The sequence below is a fragment of the Sturnira hondurensis genome, unplaced genomic scaffold, assembly GCF_014824575.4.
Source record: "Sturnira hondurensis isolate 20B ecotype Veracruz unplaced genomic scaffold, ASM1482457v3 Scaffold0009719, whole genome shotgun sequence".
Classification (NCBI taxonomy): Eukaryota; Metazoa; Chordata; class Mammalia; order Chiroptera; family Phyllostomidae; genus Sturnira; species Sturnira hondurensis.
In genome coordinates, this window is record NW_028082350.1 from 15,105,972 (window position 1) to 15,123,924 (window position 17,953).

General features: G+C 51.8%; 1 protein-coding gene across 2 annotated transcripts in view; it reads right to left on the minus strand.

The window, feature by feature from the left end:
- Positions 1-777: 777 nt before the first annotated feature.
- Positions 778-17,953, minus strand: part of TNFRSF19 (TNF receptor superfamily member 19) — a 71,014-nt gene continuing 53,838 nt past the window's right edge. For both annotated transcript variants that reach the window (XM_037057633.1, XM_037057634.1), the window contains exons 6-10: positions 13,022-13,183; positions 12,469-12,594; positions 8,856-8,958; positions 7,923-8,265; positions 778-3,447 (exon numbers count right to left, since the gene is read on the minus strand). In XM_037057633.1, the coding sequence (XP_036913528.1) occupies positions 3,430-3,447; positions 7,923-8,265; positions 8,856-8,958; positions 12,469-12,594; positions 13,022-13,183 (752 nt within the window). In that variant the 3' untranslated portion in view covers positions 778-3,429. The remainder of the gene's footprint in view (positions 3,448-7,922; positions 8,266-8,855; positions 8,959-12,468; positions 12,595-13,021; positions 13,184-17,953) is intronic.

The window sequence follows — 17,953 nt, forward strand, 5'->3', positions numbered from 1 at the left end:
TGTCCCTCCCCTCGGACACCAGTGCCCTGCAAAGCCACAGGCTCACCAGTGGAGAGAATGTGGTGTCACTTTCAAATAACCCATTTTTCCCCAAGAAGCTTAAACTCCCCTCTCAAAACCCAATGACAGCTTGTATTAGGGTCCCCAAGGGAAGGAGGGAAAGGCCAAATAAAGGGCTTGAGAAAGGAGGAGGGCGAGAAGCTCGGAAGGAAAAGGGAAACTTACAGTGGCCGGCACTGCTCCGCGGGAGTTTCTTTCCTCCCTCCTTCCTCCCTCCCCCAACTCTCTGCAGGGGTGCACCCTGCAGCCCCCCCCCCAAAGAATGGATCTAAAGCTCCTTCAGTTCCTTCCCTCTTTGTGTCTTAGAATGAAGGGGGAGAAAAGAAATAATAAAATCTTGATATCAAAGCTTCTCAAATAACCCGAAGCATTTTCAGTAGCTCCGCGTGTCTGAGAAATATCACCAGGTCACTAGTTCTCGCAGGGATTTCAAATCTCCCCTGTAAAGTTTGCGGGGTCCAACAGGGTTATGCTGGAAAGATCCAAACAGAGCGAGGCCCTCCGGTGACAGCAAGTGGGCGTGTGTTCACACCATCTGTCACTCTCAAAGGATGTGCAAACAGGAATTCCAGGTAACAGTTTTATTGACAAATTTTTTAAAAAGGCATTACAAAACTATTCATATAAGAAAATTCCAGTATGCAAAGCAATAATAATGAAATCTAAATTGAGTCAGGCTGACTACCTTAAAACAAGAACATTTTTTTCTTTTTTCTATTTTTTTTACCAGTTAAACCTAGGTAACAGCAACATTAACACTTTCTCTAACATAGAAACATTTATATTTGAAAAATATATTCCATATTCACAAAATTAGAAAACCCATGCCTCGACCTGGTTGCTTTGTCAGTCCCAACCTCATTCTCATCCACGAGCACCTGCAGCATGAAGTCAGCAGTCCACACCCCCTGCCATCGCTCAGAGCCCCCCGGGCCCGGCATCCTCTCAGCTGAGTTTGTGGGGCGTACTGCGGGGAGGGTGTTCCAACAATGTGAAATGCAAAGCGGAGTTTTTCTGAAGTGTTTACAAAAAGTGCAAAATATAACATTGTGTGTTCCTATAGCAAATGGGGGTAAAAGTCTTCATCTTGATTTTAAAAAAAACAGGAGTTTTCAAATGCAGTATTATATCAAATTGACTTTCGACCCTAAGTATTTTTCTACTGATCAGAAGTGATGTTCCGGGACTTCTGGCCAAAGTCTCGTTCTCGTGAACCCAGCTTTCTCCAGCAAGGGTTCATCTCCAAAGTGAACGAGGGCTGCGCGTGCGGGACACCTAGTCAGGTCAGAAGCAGGAGCGCATCCTGGCCGACTTTGATCTGATGACGAAAACGACCCGCTCGCAGACCAGGCGCAGGCCTCTGAACAACCACGGAGCCATGCTACGGGCACGTTCACAAACATCTCACGGTCAAGTCCGAAGTGTTTCACCTGAGTTCCCCAAAGGCACTTCTCCAGGAGCTGACAAGCACCGAAGTCCAAGACCTGTTGGCTTACACTTTAATAAAGCTTAAGAAGAAAGCAGAGATCAATCACTGATAACTGGGCCCTCAATGGACACAGGAGGTCGGGAGTCACCACAAGACGCTCCACGGTGTCTCCCATTTCAGGGAAAGGCAAGGACGGAGGTCGTGAGGGGGCCCAAAGTGGGCAGGTGGGCACACACATGTCCGGACCTCAGGCTGGGGCCAGAGAAGCTGTCCCAGCCTCAGGTGGAGGCCCACGAGGGTTTGCTGTTGTCTTGCAAAGAGAGAAAAGCACGGGGCCCTTAAGTTAGAAGATGAAAATGTCCAAGGAAAGACGCGTCGGTGTTCAGTTTGGATAAAAGGCCCTGATTTGGGTGGGCTCGTTCTGAGCCAGAATCTCTCTGCGCTCTCATGTTCAAAGGCCTCTTTCTTTTCTTACTGCAGATGAGCCCGAGCTCACACAGGCAGTGAAAAGGCAGGGGCAGAGCTGAGCTGCAGGCGCAGGTGGGAAGAAGCCCAACTGGTGCTTAAGGAACCCCGCTCCAGGCCCAGGCGGCGAAGAGAAAGGAGCCGTCCCAGGTCGTGACTGACCCGGGCTGGCACCTGTCCTGGCTCTAGCCACATTTCCAGGGCACCAACACCCAGGGGTGGGGGGCGGGGCAAGTGCCACACTCAGAATCGGCGTCATCTGCTGAGATCGGTCCCGGTCGTCCGCACTCAGCCGACATGATGGGAGAGCGCACTGCCACATCCTGGCCCAACTGCGGGCAGCAGCGACAGGCTGGTCATCCGCAGGCCGCTGGCGGACGGCTCCTTCTCTCGGTGCTAGTGCTCGGTGTGGCCTCACAAGACTGCTTGCTTGGCGGTGGCCCGTTCCAGTGGCAGGGGACCTGCTGTGCTGTCGTTTCCAGAAGCCTTAGGTCTGATATGCAAACGCAAAGCCAACCCCCGGCCGAGCTCACAGACACAGAGAGCAGACGGGGTTGCCGGGAGGGGGGGGGGGTGTCAGAGAAAGCAAAAAAAGTCATTATCTGCATAAACACCACTTTTCTATAAAAGAGAGGTTCTGCAGCTTCTAAGCTCAGTCACAGGAAGAGAGTAACAGATGCCTCCGCAGGAGCCGATTTCCACAGAAACCCGCCAGGCTTTGCACTCGGGCACCGAGTGCGCAAGGGCAGGGGCCCAGAACCAGGTGCTGGGTGGGGCCCTTCCCCACTCCGTCGCTCAGCCCCGCCCCCGCCCTGTTGCCAGGTGCTTGTGAAGTGAGCAGTGGCTGAGCTAGAGTGCGGATTCTTTGAGAGTCCCGTCGCCGCCCAATTTCTAGGGCGGCCCATGAACTTCATCCAGCAAACCCAAGGTGGAGGCAGGCAGTGCGAAGTCAATTCCGGCCTCCTCCGCCCATTAGTTTAGACGACAAAAACGTGACCTTCCTCAAAGAGAAACACAGACTGTGGAACCTTTTGTATATAAAAACCAAGGCACCTAATCTAACAACAACCTTGAACAGGACAACCAGCTACGTGAAGTCATTTTTGGCAAAAATGCAGATGAAACTGTGGACTCCAGCTCCTCAGTCTGGTACAGCCACCTTCACCACGGGCACGAGTGTGACTGCCGCGCCAGCTCTCGGCAGCGGCTGGGGCTCATGGGCTGCAGGCTGGGCACACCAGCCTCTGCAGTCCCACCTGCAGCGCGGAGGCCTCTGGTTTAGGGAAGATGCAAAGCGCCCTGGGCACCTGCGGCCCTGTCCTGGTCTCCTCGGGGTTCCGGCTCACAGAGCTGGTCTGGCTGAAAGGCTCGAGGCCAGCAGTTCAGTTCAGGTCGGCTTTTCTCTGCAGAAGCCATGCAGGGCCCAGACTGCACGGCCCGAGAGCGTGCCGGGGGCATGCGTGCCGGTGGGCTCCTCACGGGCACTCCTGTTCCTAAAAGAGCAACAGAAGGGCAGCTTTAAAAACCATGCCTTACAAATTAAAGCCACGAAACCGGAGCTGTGAAAACTAACATACCCAACTTTTACTAGTAATGCACGTGAATTTGATCACATACAAGACAAGGAGCTCACGCGATGGGATTCAAATACCCAGGTACCCGCGTGCTCCAAGAGTAAAATAAAGATTCCCTGACAAATCAGAGCCAGTAGCACCTAGAGATTCACCAGCAGCACCTGAAAGACGATGATGTGACTGCAGCAAATGAAACATATCCGCAAACAATTCGGCAGACTCTCAACCTCATTTAAACATCAGAAGCTTGTTTCTGTGTTGCACTCCTTTATAGGTGCAGCTCTCAGGGCCTTTGGGCCTCGTTTGAAAGAAGGAAGACGGTTAATGAACAGGGTCACTCTTTGTCTTTGACTTTGAAGTGTGCATCGAGCTATTGGAGAAAGGTTCTTGGGCCCTCCCTGGAAGACGGACGCCCCTCACGGGGCCAACCTCCTCTGCAAAGTGGAGCCCTCAGGTCCGTCCTCACCAAAGGGGCAGTGACCTCACTTCAGGAGGGGTGGGCAAGGGGTCACCCAACCGCAGGTGACTGCCACTGAGTACCTAAAACCTCCCCTTGCAGCGCCGACTCTTCAGGAGCCTGTGTCCCACTGACACAGCGCTGGTGACATGTCCGGTGAGTTTATGGAGACAGTTTTTCCCCTGGGTCTAAGGAGGTGATCTGAAAACAAACTTCTGAAGCGCTCCGGATAACCAGAGGGAGTTGAGTCAGACACGGCCAGCAATAGATACAGCGATAACCACCTTCACGCTACGGTGGGAGGCAGACCACACCCATTCTCCCAAAAAGGAAACAGAGATTTTAGTAGGGCACCACACTAGAAGCCAGGTCGCATCGTGTCTTCCCTACCATTCTTCCCCTGGCTCTATGTGGACAGTTAAAATGTTGGTTGAAGAAAACAAAACACCAAAATGAACTTTTTTCTGTAAGTAAAGAGGCTGGCTTTGTTCTCCCAGATGTCTTAGAAAATGCTGTCCCGGATATGAGAGGCCTGTCCCCTTCTGGAGAGGGTTACAATGACCTGGTACAGACCTACAGAGGCTCTGACACCTGTCTGCTCTACCCCGAGCCCTAACTCCCAGCACCAGCCGCTGGTAGTCTCCAATCACCAACAGGAAGCCGCAGAGTAACAGCAGGGCTGTGGGAAACACACGCAGCATGATGAGCTGTTCACCAAGTAAAGATCGAAGTGCCGTGTGCAGTCGGCAGTATGCACATGTAGCAAACCACACCGCGCATCTTTAGCCTGTAGGGTGTTACATGTCAATTGTATCTCAATAAACCTGGGGGAAAGGAGGGGAACGATGTTAACAAACTGAAAATATAAGCGAATGCCTGGGGAGGAATGCAAAGTTTTATTTTAGAGAAATAAATTAATCGTTTAAAAAAAATCGAAAAAGGCCCTGCAGGCTTACACGTCTCCCAGACAGAGACTCGGGGCTTTCCTGACTCACGAACGAGCCCATCCCTGAAACGTGGCCCCGGGAACTGAAGTCCTTTTCTTTGGTTCCCTCCTAATAGTAAGCGGCTGGCATCGGATTTTTATGAGAAGTAAGTATATTCTCTACCTGGAGGAGCAGCCTGTTGAGGGAAGTCTGAATTGCTTTTTGGAATCAAATGGACTGAGAAAAACAGACAGCCGAGTTAAAGACCCCCTGACCCTTGACACAGAGAAGAGGGCGGGTTCCCCAAAGGCGGCAGTTGCCACCCCCCCACCCCCCCACCCCCGCCTTCCTTCCGAAGGTTACGCTTCCGACGGTGAGTTTCCCACATTCGGAAAAGGCAACCAAAGAGAAAATGCGTTTCAGAGTCTGGAAGAGATTATCTCTCAGAATGGGCTCAAAATATCATTTGCTGTTTTCAATTTTAGGGCAAAAATAGAAATGATTTACATTTTAACAATTTCTTTGCTGAATTCAAAATGTCTTATTTAGATTTACTGGAATTATGTAATAGGTAACACATCTTGGAAAACTAATAACGTTTCATTAATAAATTACACTGTGTGACTTGAATGTAACACTTTGTCATTTATTTTATGTGTAATCATAACTTTCTTTCCTTGATAATTTGTGTTGAAAATACCTTTATAATCACCTTGAGAATGCTCTTTGAAAAGGAATTCATATCATTAGACTCCTCTTACATATTCTAAACTACATTCCTAAACTTTTAAATTCACAAACCTATGATAATACTGCTTGTCAACGCTGCGTGCACCTGGCCAACAACATAAACAGAAAAGGGGGGGATGCGTCGGCTTTCACATGACTGGTGTATCAGGACGTTTCGTTCTCTGCATCTGGACACTGAAGACCAGCTTCAGAGTTAAGATGGGTGGTCGTTCTGTGGACGGACGACACTCCGAGGAACTGGAGTCCGCGGGAAGCGCAGTCATTCCAGTTGCTCGGACCATCCCCCCACCCTCGCCCCTCTGCCCCCACCCCCGCCCCCCCAGGGTCATGTGCAGCAGGTAACGTGTCTGCTCAGGTCATGCAAACAGGTTAGCTGTCCGTGCCAACCGCCTTGATGAAAAACTTAAACCTCCTGTAATGAGAGCGGAGCTCAGGCTCCTATTTTCTCAGGCTGGGGGGTCCTAAGACTCATTCGGGGCGCTGGGCGGGCGCCTGGCGGGGCCGCGGGGTCCTCCCACCCCGCCGCGCCGGGCTGCCCGTGCAGTCCCTCGTGATTGCCCTGAAAATCACAAAACTGGGGGACAGTGAGCCGTCTCCCGGGCCGCGGCGGACGCCTGTTTCGAACCGTCCGCTTTGTCGGCCTCTCCTCCCTTTTCATCTGTCCCCCCGCTTCCTTCCTTTTGAGAAAGCCAACACGCTTCTCTCCAAAGTCCATGCGCTTTTTAATAGAATTCCCTATAAATTCTGGGCAGAAATGTAGTTCAGAAAAAGGACTGCAGGTTCTGACGCCACCCTGGTTCTGACGTCTCGTGGTTCTGACGTCAGCCTGGTTCTGACGCAGGCGGCGAGGGCGCACGCGGGGACGCTGTGTCCGCCCCCGGGGCCCGGCTGGGGCCTCCGGGCACTGGTGGGGGTCTCGCTGGTCCTGTGGGGCGCGGGGACCCCCTGCGCGTCCGCGTCCGCGAGCCCGGCCTCCTTGCCGAAGAGGACGCGTGCGCTCACGTGGAGCAAAGACTTGGAAACGCGGAGGGAGACCCAGCCAAGGCCCCTCGTCGCCTGGAAGACAAAGCAGGCTCCGGGCCCAGCTGTCCTGCGTGCGGCTCTGCCTCCAGGCCGGCGTCAGGCAGAAAGACCCCTCTGCCTGCAGCCCCCGCTTCCCCCCAGCCTCTCCCCAGCCTTAGGGTAAACCCTTTGATCTAGAAGGTTCCGATGCTGCAGCAAGTCCCCAATCACAAGCGACAATCGATTTCCACCCGAACTGATCGGTCGGTCGGTCGAAGCCGATCTAGAAACCCCAGAAGAAGAGAGTCGGGAGTGTTGTCGTGAACTTGAGTTTGAATGGTGGGCCCGCAAGTGTTGGGCATCAGACCAGCGCAGGAAAATGAAGGCGAGGAGCCCTTTACAGACCGGCCCCCCCACCCGTGACTCCCCCGGTGCCTCGAGGAGTGCAGTGGGGCGGGGCCCTGGACGCGGCCGCGGGGGCTGCGCGGGCTCACTGCCAGGTGGATGTTTTTTCTAAGACCGACGTACAACACTGTGAGTATATTTTCTCTTATGATTTTCTTTATGACATTTTCTCTAGCTTACTTTACCGTAACAGTACAACCTATAATCCATAAAACACAAAATATGCGTTAACCGACTTTCATGGTGTCGCTAAGCCTTCTCCTGTCGATGCAGGGATGGGAGAAGTTGTGCGTGCGGGAAGCGAAGTTTATTCTTGTGTCATTATTTACTGTTTATTTCCTATTCAGCGCTGTCGTAGGCTATATTGATTGTTAAGATTTTGGAGGGTCCAAAGTTTTACTTGGGTTTTCTAATCCTACTGCAGAGGGGCAGGGGGTTGGCACCCATAACGCCCACGTTGTTCAAGGTCAACTGCAGTTAGATTTACAAAGAAGAATTTAGAAAGTGCAGCAAGATTGTGGGTTCAATCCCCAGTCAGGGGACATGAGAATCAACCAGTGAGTGCATGAAATAAGAGGAACAGTAGGTCGATGTTTCTCTCTCTCTCCCCTTCCTCTCTTTTTGTAAATAGCAATAATTTTTTAAAAAATTGTAAATACAGCTTCCCTTAATAGCCTTATACATTACCTATTAGTTTTTAAAATCTTGAAATTTAATTTAAAATACCCTCTTCTGTAACACACAAGACATTAGGACAGATGGCAACCCCCCCCCCCCACGCTCCCCCACATGTCATGGCTGGAAAGGAATTCCGTTCCCTCGGGTCTTCCGCCCGGAGTGGGCCCCCGGCTCACCTGCAGAGGCGTCTGAGTGGTGGGGTCTGGCTGGATTCTGCTCGCTGGCACCTCCTGGGCGGGGTCCGGAGTTTCCGCACAGCTTCCAGAGGGAGCTGGGATCGCGGCAGCACCACCAACCAGACCCTGACCGCTGCTGGGAGTCGAGGATCCGTCTGCCAGACTGAGGGAATGGACATCTTCTCCGGTGAGCTCCGTGCAAGAGTCAGGAAAGGAGACGTCGTCGTCGTCTTCGGAAACGGGGCTCCGCATCAGAGGCCAGGCGTCCGAGAACTCGCCGGAGACGGACAGGGAAAGGGACCCGAAGAGAGCCGGCGCCGCCTCCCCGCGCGGTCCTGCGTTTCTGAACACGAGTTCGAAAGGCCTTAGCTTGGTCTGCAGGGACCAGAGACTTTGCCACAAAGCAATGTCACCTGTGCCTTAACGTTTGCTGGGGGACATGGCCTCTTGGTAAGTCAGAGTTCTAGTTGTTATAAACCAGCTTCAGTGCAATAATCCCTCCATTTGCTTGAAAACTGAATTAATGTACCTACTTTTAATCAATGTAGTTATACTTCATACAGGGTCTAAATCGTGTGGTTTCTCGGGTTTTAACTGAATTTCAAGCCTGTTCTAAAATTCCATGGGTGTGTGACATGTTGAAAATTACTTGCAGATGACAGAAGTGTCACAAATCATAACTATAAGACAAAAATAAACTTAACTGAGTGTAACAAATAAAAATGTGGCACTGGGTGTTAGGAACCCTGAGGGACGTACCTAATTCTTGCCAAACACACGCACCCTCCAATGACCGGGAAACCGTTTCTGACATTAAAAGGGGCGTCCCCGTGAAACATTTTCAAGTGTTTGGCATGAAAGCTGGTAAATGAGGATCACGCATAGTTGCACAAGGGACTATCAAATTATGTCGCTTCCAAAACGCCCACTTACCTCTCCTGGAGTGTGGCCTTGGAGTGCGCCCTGCCCCCAAGCACCGCCCGGTCCAGGCTGCAGGTGTCGTCACAGCACAGAGACGGGACCAGGTGGACGGGCCCTGGAAGAGCAGCACAGGCGTGAGGCACGGTCCTCTCCGACACCAGTCCAGCCTCGAGCCTGAACCTTTCACTAGTCCCCTTCGGGTGACTTTTTAGGGAAAGGGGAGTGTGAGGCTTAACTTTTTTCTCTATTTTATCTTTAAAAAACAGGTGAACCACTCATATGATGTACCTGGAGTGGTCAAATTCAAATTCATACAGACAGGAAGTAGGAGGCGGTTGCCAGGGGCTGGGGGAGGGGAGAGGAGCACAGGTTTCAGGTTGGGAGGAGGGACAAGTCACGGAGATGGCTGGTGGAGATGGTCACACAGCACTGTGAATATGCTTAATCCACTGGACTGTGCCCTTAAATTTACTGAAGAAAAAATTTAGAAATAAAGAGATTGGATAAATTTAAAGAGAAATCTTCCCCAGCCCTATAAATTAGAAATAAACACTGTCAGTATTGGGTGAACAGCTCATTAGACGTCCCTCTATATATACACATAAACACATAATTCTAACTTGGTAAAACCATAAACATACTAAAGCATACAGCTAAATACAAAGACACACACACAGAAAAAGACTTGTACATATATGTGTATATGCAGATTTAAGATGAGGATTCTCTCTTTTATAAACAGGAAAATGTTACTATGAAACTATTTCCTTTTTGGAAAACGCATGTTGTGTACTGTGATGCAGTTGCAAATCGGTGCTAACGGGATGGCCGGCCAGCACACCGCCACCTGAGTCCCTCGCAGAGCAGGCCTCGCCCTCTCGGGCTGTCTGAGCAGAGGCCACTAGGACCGCGGGCGCTGGCCTGGGTTCTCTGCCAGTGTCTCCACGAACACGTGGCTCCATGGACGCGCGTCATGCACACTGTGGCATTCCTCCAAGTTACTGAAAAGCAGAAGGCACCGCCATTCCTTACAGGAATGGCTGGCTCTAGGGCTCGTGGGAAAGCACAAGATGTCCTGGAATTCCTTGTCGTACCGGGAAGTAAGAAAATGCCAGAACAAGTTGGTGTGGCTCAGGAGCCCGCTTCATTGGCCTCCCACTGGTCAAGTCCGGGAGCATCTGAGCATCAGGATAAATGATGGGAGCGTGCGACTGTAACCCAGGGGACAGGGCCCGAGAGTCCCCACTGGTTAAAGTGACTAAATAAGTAAGTAAATGTGGAAGAAGGGGAAGTTCTTTCTGACTTTAGGAAGCCACCTGAATAAACGCAGAGGGAATGATGGAATTAGGGAACCTGTGATTGCTACCCACCACAGCAGTGACCGACCCGGGTAGGGGGCATCAGAGAAGGTTAAAGTCCTGAGCAGAAGCCAGGAGGTGACAGGACATTTACACAATCTCAAAGAATCCCCTACGAGGTCTGACTCATTGCAAAGGGAACAACAACAGTTGTACAGCAGAGAAGGCACGAAGATGCCACCTTAACAAAGCGGCTCGAGGTCACCTGGCCGGGACTGCGATGGACACACCAGTGCCTCGTGGGTATTTCTGAACCCACTTGTCACTGAAGGTCAGAAAACCCAGACTGGGGGTCACTCTACGAAATCCCTGGCCTGTGCTCGTCAAAAATAGTAATGTCATAAAACACCAAGGAAGATTAAAGAAATGTTCCAGATTGAATGAGAGTAGAGAGAAGAGAACTAAACACAACAGTGTTATCTGGGATTTTCTTTTGCTACAGAGGACATTATTGAGATAATTTTAAAAGTTATATTACATTCTGTAGATTACATAACAGGAATAGACTTAATGTTAATTTTTTAAAAAATATTTTATTTATCTTTAGAGGGGAAAGGAAGGAGAGAGGGAAATATTAATGTATGGTTGCCTCTCATGCGTCCCCTGCTGGGAACTGGCCTGCAACCCAGGCATGTGCCCTGACCGGGAATCGAACCTCAATGCTTTGGTTCACAGGCCCGCAATCAATCCATTGAGCTACACCAGCCAGGGTCATAATGTTAATTGCTTGATTTAATAATGCTGGTTTTATATAAGAGAATGTTCTTCTTAGGAAAGAAACACCAAAGTATTAAGGGGTGAAGGGACAGCGTATCTGCAAACAATTTTTAAATGACAAGTGAATAAAAATTTGTATGTATACACACACACACAATGTATGTATATATATATAAAATATACAAAACATGTATTTTATATATATGTATACACACAACTACCATACTTAGAGAGACATAAAAATGATAAAGTAAATATCAAATGAGATAAATGTTAATATTTGGGGAGTTGGAGTTAAGTATATGTGGAAGTTCTCTGTCCTAGTCTTTCATCATCTTTTCGAGTCTTAAAATGTGACCAGACTAAAAGTTAAGAGCAGAAGGGCGCTGCCGTTCAGGAGGAAGCGGTTTGTGGGGAAACCTCCCCGACCTGGTGGTAGCGTGGGGCGGCTGAGCACAGTGTTCTGTCAAGGGGACACATGGCAAGGGGACCTGCATGGCTCATTTTCTCTTCAGACACAATTCAGATGAGGCAGAGTTCGCCAAAGCTGTCTTTTATTGCATTTAAAATTTGAGTTCATCTCTCACTTGTCCTCTGCCCCCCTCCCCCACCAAGTTGGCCCCAGAGTCACTGTCCAGAGTCTAGGAGACAGTGCCTGGGCGCAGTGCAGGCGACCTCGAAGGGTCTGTGTGGCGTGGGCACGGGCACAAGGAGCGCCCCATGTACCACAGGAGCCTTACGTTTCATTCTCGGACCTAGTCCTACGACAGAGTATAGTCGTGTTCAGTAAAAAAATAATTCTGTTGAAAACTCCTCATTTCACACGTAAAATACTAGGTGGAAAAACCAAATCCTGCAATCTCTTGAAAAGAAAGATTGGACAGTGTCACATTGTCAAGGGGATAAGTCTGTCTCGTTGGGGCACATCTCACGCAAAGAATGAGACCTCAGGGTGCTGTTTGTGCTGCTTCAAAGGCGCTGGGAGAACTGGGCGGCGAGGGAGAGGGGTGCAGCCAGGCCGGCCACCTCGAGTCTGGCTTTGCAGGGAGATAGGGTCCGTATGGTCGGGATAGGAGTGGGGCGCATACGGGTGGAACCCCGTGTTGATGAATGAAAGTAAGAGGCAAAGGAAGTTGGCACAGCCTTCACCCGTGTTTCCTGTGTGAGAAACCAGTCCCCATCCAAAGCACTTCCCCAAACGTCCGTTTCCGTCCGTGATCTAGCAGGCAGTGCTCGTGTGCGGGGCGCTGCGGGAGCTGCCTCCTCCCTCTGCCCTGAGATGCCCCACAGCAGGAGTGCGGCTCCGTGGGCCTTCAGCGTGACCCCGCGGGGCAGGAGGGGCGCATACCCCTACGGGGCACAAGCTTGATCGCGTTTGAACTCACCTGACTCAAAACAACGAGGGCAAACCTGCTCCAACAGTTCCTGAAAACTTCTGGGATTTTTAACAAGAAGACCATTTTCTTTTTAACATTTCAGACACACGCCACACATCAGAGGACGGTGGGGAATGGTAACTATGTGGCGCCCCGGTCCCCCGGGGGACTTACCGCAGGTCGGGCCCAAGTCCCGGTGGCAGTGGCAGCGGGCTCGGGGAGTGGACTTGTGGAGCTGAGGTCTGTCGAAGCAGGACAGTTCGGAGCCGCTGTACTGAGTGTCCTGAGCGCGCAGGGACCCTGAAGGAGGGGTCGGTTCGGTCAGTGAGGACAGTCTCCTTGGGCAGCACTTCCCTCCCAGCGCCACCCAGACCCAGCATGACCCCGGCGTTTGTAGTGTTGGAGAAAAAGAAGGCTGTCCCTCTTTTAAGTCACACCTTAAAACACTTCTCCTTACATGGGCGCACAGATATGATGTGATTTGTCAAGAAAAAATCAGAATGGAGAGGACTTGGGACCATTTTTATTTCTGCCTGCGCAGGCCCCGGGACATCCGGCCTTTTCAATGTCCTTAAAAATATCGGTGCTGGCCACCTATCTGCTCCCTCCGTGCCCCCCTGGGACCAGGCGCTGGTCATCACGGGCCCTCCGTCCCTTTAACCCGCAGTGCCCACGGTGACAGACGCGTGTCCCCAGCGCTGACAGACAGAAGGAGCCCCAGACTTACAGCCGGGCTTCCCCATCAGCTGCCTCTTACAGTACACGGTGCAGAGGGCCAGCAGGGCCAGCAGGACAGTGGCCAGGGCGCTGCAGATGACGGCAGCCAGGGCCGCGTCCCGGGGGCTGGAGGCCGCGGACGGGATCCTCACGAGGTTCACCTTGCTGCTGCCTGGAAACCAAGGGAACGGATCAGCCACCCTGGAGACCAGAGAGAGGCCCGCCCTGACCGTGGCTGTCAGCAATGGCCTTGGCCTTCCCGCGGAGACATCCAGCCCCGGGAGACCAGCGGGAGGCGGGTGGAAGCGGCCCAAGCGCTCCCTGCTCTTGGTTTCTGGAACACGACACCCCGACCCTGACCCCGTGGGCGTGCCGCTCCCCGTTCCCGCACACGGCACACAGGAACGGGCCTCAGTCCCTAGACCAGAACCGTTCGCCAGATCAGGGATTTGTCATCTTTACCTCTGTGTCCCCTGTGCTTGGCAATGCTTTTGGCTCATAGTAGGTACTTAATATTTATTGAATTGGAATTAAATTGCCTAGCTTTTTAAGCAGACTGAACTGAGGTATGCTTTGGGGGGGCAACTTCAGGGAAGAACAAGGAGTTAGATTATTCATGACCTCACATTATGCCTCCAGTCCCCCCCCCCCCAGTTTCTAAGACAGTAGACATTTTTAAATCGTAGCTGTTCAATTGTGGAGTTGAGCTAAGGTGTGGAGAAAAGACGGACAGTGCTGTCATACAAGGAGAGGTGGGCACACCAGCGGGTTAAGAAAGCGTCGAGGCAGAGGTTCTGTTTCAGAGGACAGAGCTCCATCGTGGGCGAGGGCTGAGGTCCTGGGACCTCCTGGCCAGCTCAGCGGCCAGAGGTGTGACCTCGAGCCAACTACGTAAAGTCTCGGAGCCTCCAGCCCACACCTGCTCAAACAGGTGCTCACAGGGCCTGTGTCACCTGGCTGGTGGCAGGAAGAAACCGGTGATCAGGAAAGCGCTTAGACCCGCCCCACACTGGCGCTGCGCAGTGGAGAGCACACCTGGCCCATTGTTTCTGGGGGGCTGGGATGCACAAACGCAGCTGAGAAATCTCTGTCCACTGGGGTCATATCGCGTCCTATTTAGCCTCAAAATGATTTCAGAGGTGGGAGCCTGTGTAATGGGGTGGCTCTGCCTTCTCTGTCTCCCAGGGACGGCCCTCCAGTGGAGCAGGGGGCCCCATTTCACTCCGGTAGTTTCTGCTCTCAGCTCCTTAGAGACACCCAGCACATGCTCCCCTCTGCCGAGGCCTCCGGGTCCCTGCTGCCCAACAGGGGCACACACCTCTCAGTAATTTTAAGTGGTCAAGAATCCACATTAAAAAAATAAAAATAAACAGGTAAAATTAATCTTTTTCTTAACCCAGGATATATCCAAATATTACCATTTCAACATGTACTCACTATCAACGTGGTTACTGACTTCTGCATTCTCTGTTTTGTACAAAGACATCAAAGCCAGGTGTGATTTCTCATTAACAGCGCATCTTGGCGTGGACGGGCCACACTGCAAGTGCTCACTGGCCACATGAGCTCAGTGGCTCAGGGCTGCCCCCGAGGCCGTGGCAGCTCACGGGACAGAGGCTGGCAGGTGTGTTGGGCACCGTGGCACCTGCACCCGAGCCCGCTCATTAGCTGGCAGCTTCTCCTCCTCCCGGTTGCAGGTGGCCCTCCCCTCACAGACCTGGTCTCCACTGTATGACACAGCCAGAGAGAACCGTTGGGTGAATACTATTGAATCATAAATACAGCAGAAATGGCTGTCTTGGAACACGGAATTGCGGTATTTCCGGGGTCAGTGATTCTGCCAGGCTGAGATGTTTCTTACTGCCACCTGGGAAGACAATTAGGTATTCAGGATTTATATAAGCTGTATGCCTTGGCTAAATGGGGATCATAATCCAGCCCCGCGTGTTGAAGAGTACGCGTTGGTGAACATGGTTAACACAGTTCATCGCTTAGAGCTAACTTCGTGCTCTCAGACATACCCCAGTAATCAAAGAGCACTCGCTGAATGTGCACCACACGTCAAGGTAAGGAAATTATTGTGCCCCCCTGACCTGACCGAGATTAAATCTAAAGCTGAAAGGGCCTCTATGGGGACAGTGTCACAAGGACAGAGGAACACAGGTACAGCTGCACAGACAGACACACAGGTAACTGGTGGGAAATTTAAATCCTACGCCAATAAAATAGCAGGCCTCCCAGAAGGGGCGGTGGATTGGGGAACAGGAGGATTATCTGTCGGGCCCCACAGGAACGCCGTGGAAGACGGCTGCCCACTGCCATCTGGGAGAACAGCAGGTGCTTCAGGGCAACAGCAAGTTCCCATCCAGCCGCCGGCTCCAGTCACCCCAGAGTGAGACAGAATGTGTGATGTGCGTAGGTGTTGACGCATCTGATCACGTGGAACTACAAAGTTAAGATTCATCAATTAACACAGCACTGGGTGCTCAGAAAACCCCACTGAGAGCCGGGATTTTAGGTGCGCGATCAGAGTCCTGTAAGCTCTTCTTGTCTACGATCTTCCTAAAATGCGTTAGTCGACTTCTGTGTCTTCCTGTAAAAAGGAACTGTTTCTGACTTACAAATAAACTAAAATTCCCTAAATGGGAATCTTATTTTTTTATTTGATGGCTGTGATTCGGGGTTTATTTTCCCCAAGCCAAGCATAAAAGATGGAAAACAAATACTCGAACGGCGATAATACTGAGTGGCCACAATAACGTCAGTTTCAGAGGAAGCGAGCTTCTCGCCGCATTTGCGGGCGAACCAGGGGAACATTGCAGGTCCGCCCCTCGGTTTGGGACACTGGTTAGCTCCCCTCCCCCTCCGAGAGTCCCCGTGGGCAGTCGGGCTCTGGTTCTTGTTCATATGTGTACGTTTATGACCCAGCAGACCTAATCTTTTCTGTGGGGAATGGGCTCATTGTTCAGTTTGCTCGCACGAACGGCAATGCAGACCCGAAGGGCGGGCCGTGCAGACGGCTCTCCCGGATTGTGGACCAACCCAGAAACCCAGCCACACGCATTCCCGCTAAAAGCCGCTCACTTTTTGACTTGAGCAGAAGAAAAAGGTGGGGGAGGAGGGTGGTTCTAATCACAATACATGAAGTGGCTTCTCCTCTTCTCTGTTAAGTTCCGGTTCACCAAGATGCTGCCCAGGGCTCCTCAGGAAAGGATTTTTTGGCTATGAACTATGAACTGTTATTTTGCTGACCTGTGGCTGCAGTGACGACTTTGAGATTGAAGAGTCTTCCCGCCCACGTGCCTTCACGAAACGCCCTGCCCATAGGTCACCAAGCACATGGAGTGTCTGCAAGGAATTGTCCCCAGACCCTGTCAGGACGCTGACCGCATCCTGAAGCGCTGGGGATAGGGTTACTCACATTCTTTGGAAAGTTTTGACTTTTCTGGAATATGAGCACCTCTCTTCCCCTAACCAATTAACTTCCTAACTTCCTCTGCAATCTCAGCACTGCCCTATGGCAATTCGCTTTAGTGAGAACTGTGTTCTTAGCTTGCACTTTATGTCACACTGCATGCGTGACATAGGTTCAGTTTTATATTGTACATGAAATTACACTCAGTGCAGCTCACCTGAGGTCCTGCCTATCTACCGTACGTAAGGCGTCCTGCACGTTGAATGAGAATCTGAACAGAAGACAGCAGCCGTCACAGATGAAGGTTGGCGAGTGTTGTTACAAAGTCCATGTCTACCCTTTGAAGTGTGACCGAGGTACACAGATCCAGATGGCAGCGAGGCCCCCTCCCGTGTCCCCATCTGAAGAGCTTTGGAAGGTAGCTGGAGAGACACGTGCATTGCAGAGATCTGTGCTATGGGAGTCTGGCGAGCCATGGAAAAGCCTGGGAAGGGGAACTCGTCTGCAGCTCCCTGGTGGGCCGACGGGACGCTCACTCCTGCAGACTTCGGGGGGCGCTTATACACCCAGGCACCACTCACACCCCCTCCTGCCAGCGAGGCCATGTGCCAACAGCTGCACTGACTCTCATGGGCTGGACACAAAGTAGAGACTGCGGAGAGCCAGAGTCAGACCTTCTGACCCCTTCTAGGGGGCCACAGTGATCCAGGGATGCACGTAGCTTCTAAGAGGGTGCAATGTTCTGCGAGAGATCAAGAAGCAAAGTGTGGCTCAAGGCTGTGTCTGGGAAGGCCACGCTCAGACCCATGGGGAGAAACCAGCTGGGCCAAGGAGAGGTCTCTGTTGGGGGTGGGGAGCTGAGTCCACCAGTGCACCTGCCCCGGGGGGAGATGCAGTGTCCCTGCCTCTGTGTGGCTCTCAGTGTCCCAGAGTGAGCGGCCACGAGCAGCAACGGAGTGTCACTAGGGTGGGGCGAAGCACAGGGGAAACTACAGAGGTGACTGAATGTGGGGAGCCTTTTGGAGAGAGGCAGGAAGGACTGGCAAGGACGGCCCCTGCAGGGTCGGGCTCCTCTGCCTGGGTTTCCTTCCTGTGAGCGTGGCTCTGCTTTTCACTGACCTCCCTACATGCTCACCTGCTCCCACCTCCTAGCAGGCTGTGTTTACGTGCCTGCTAAACCAAAGGTCCTAGCGAAGGGCCCTGTTCGGGAAGGCCTGGCTTGGGAGAAAGAGAACAACCCTCCAAAATCTGGCTCTCGCCCCTTTTTACCCTGGCTGTGAACGAGACATTCCACCTCTGAATCTCCGTGTCCTCTCTATCATCTGTCCATGTGGGGCTGTTGAGTTGGCATTGGGATATCTGAACAAGGAAAAGAGTCACTGGACTGGAGATACAAAGATTTGAAAATCATGAGCCTATAACATCCAAACCCATGGGACCGTTAAAGTCACTGACGGGGTGTCCAACCTTTGGTGTCTCTGGGCCACACATTAAACACACAAACACGACAAAAACTGATGAGCAAAG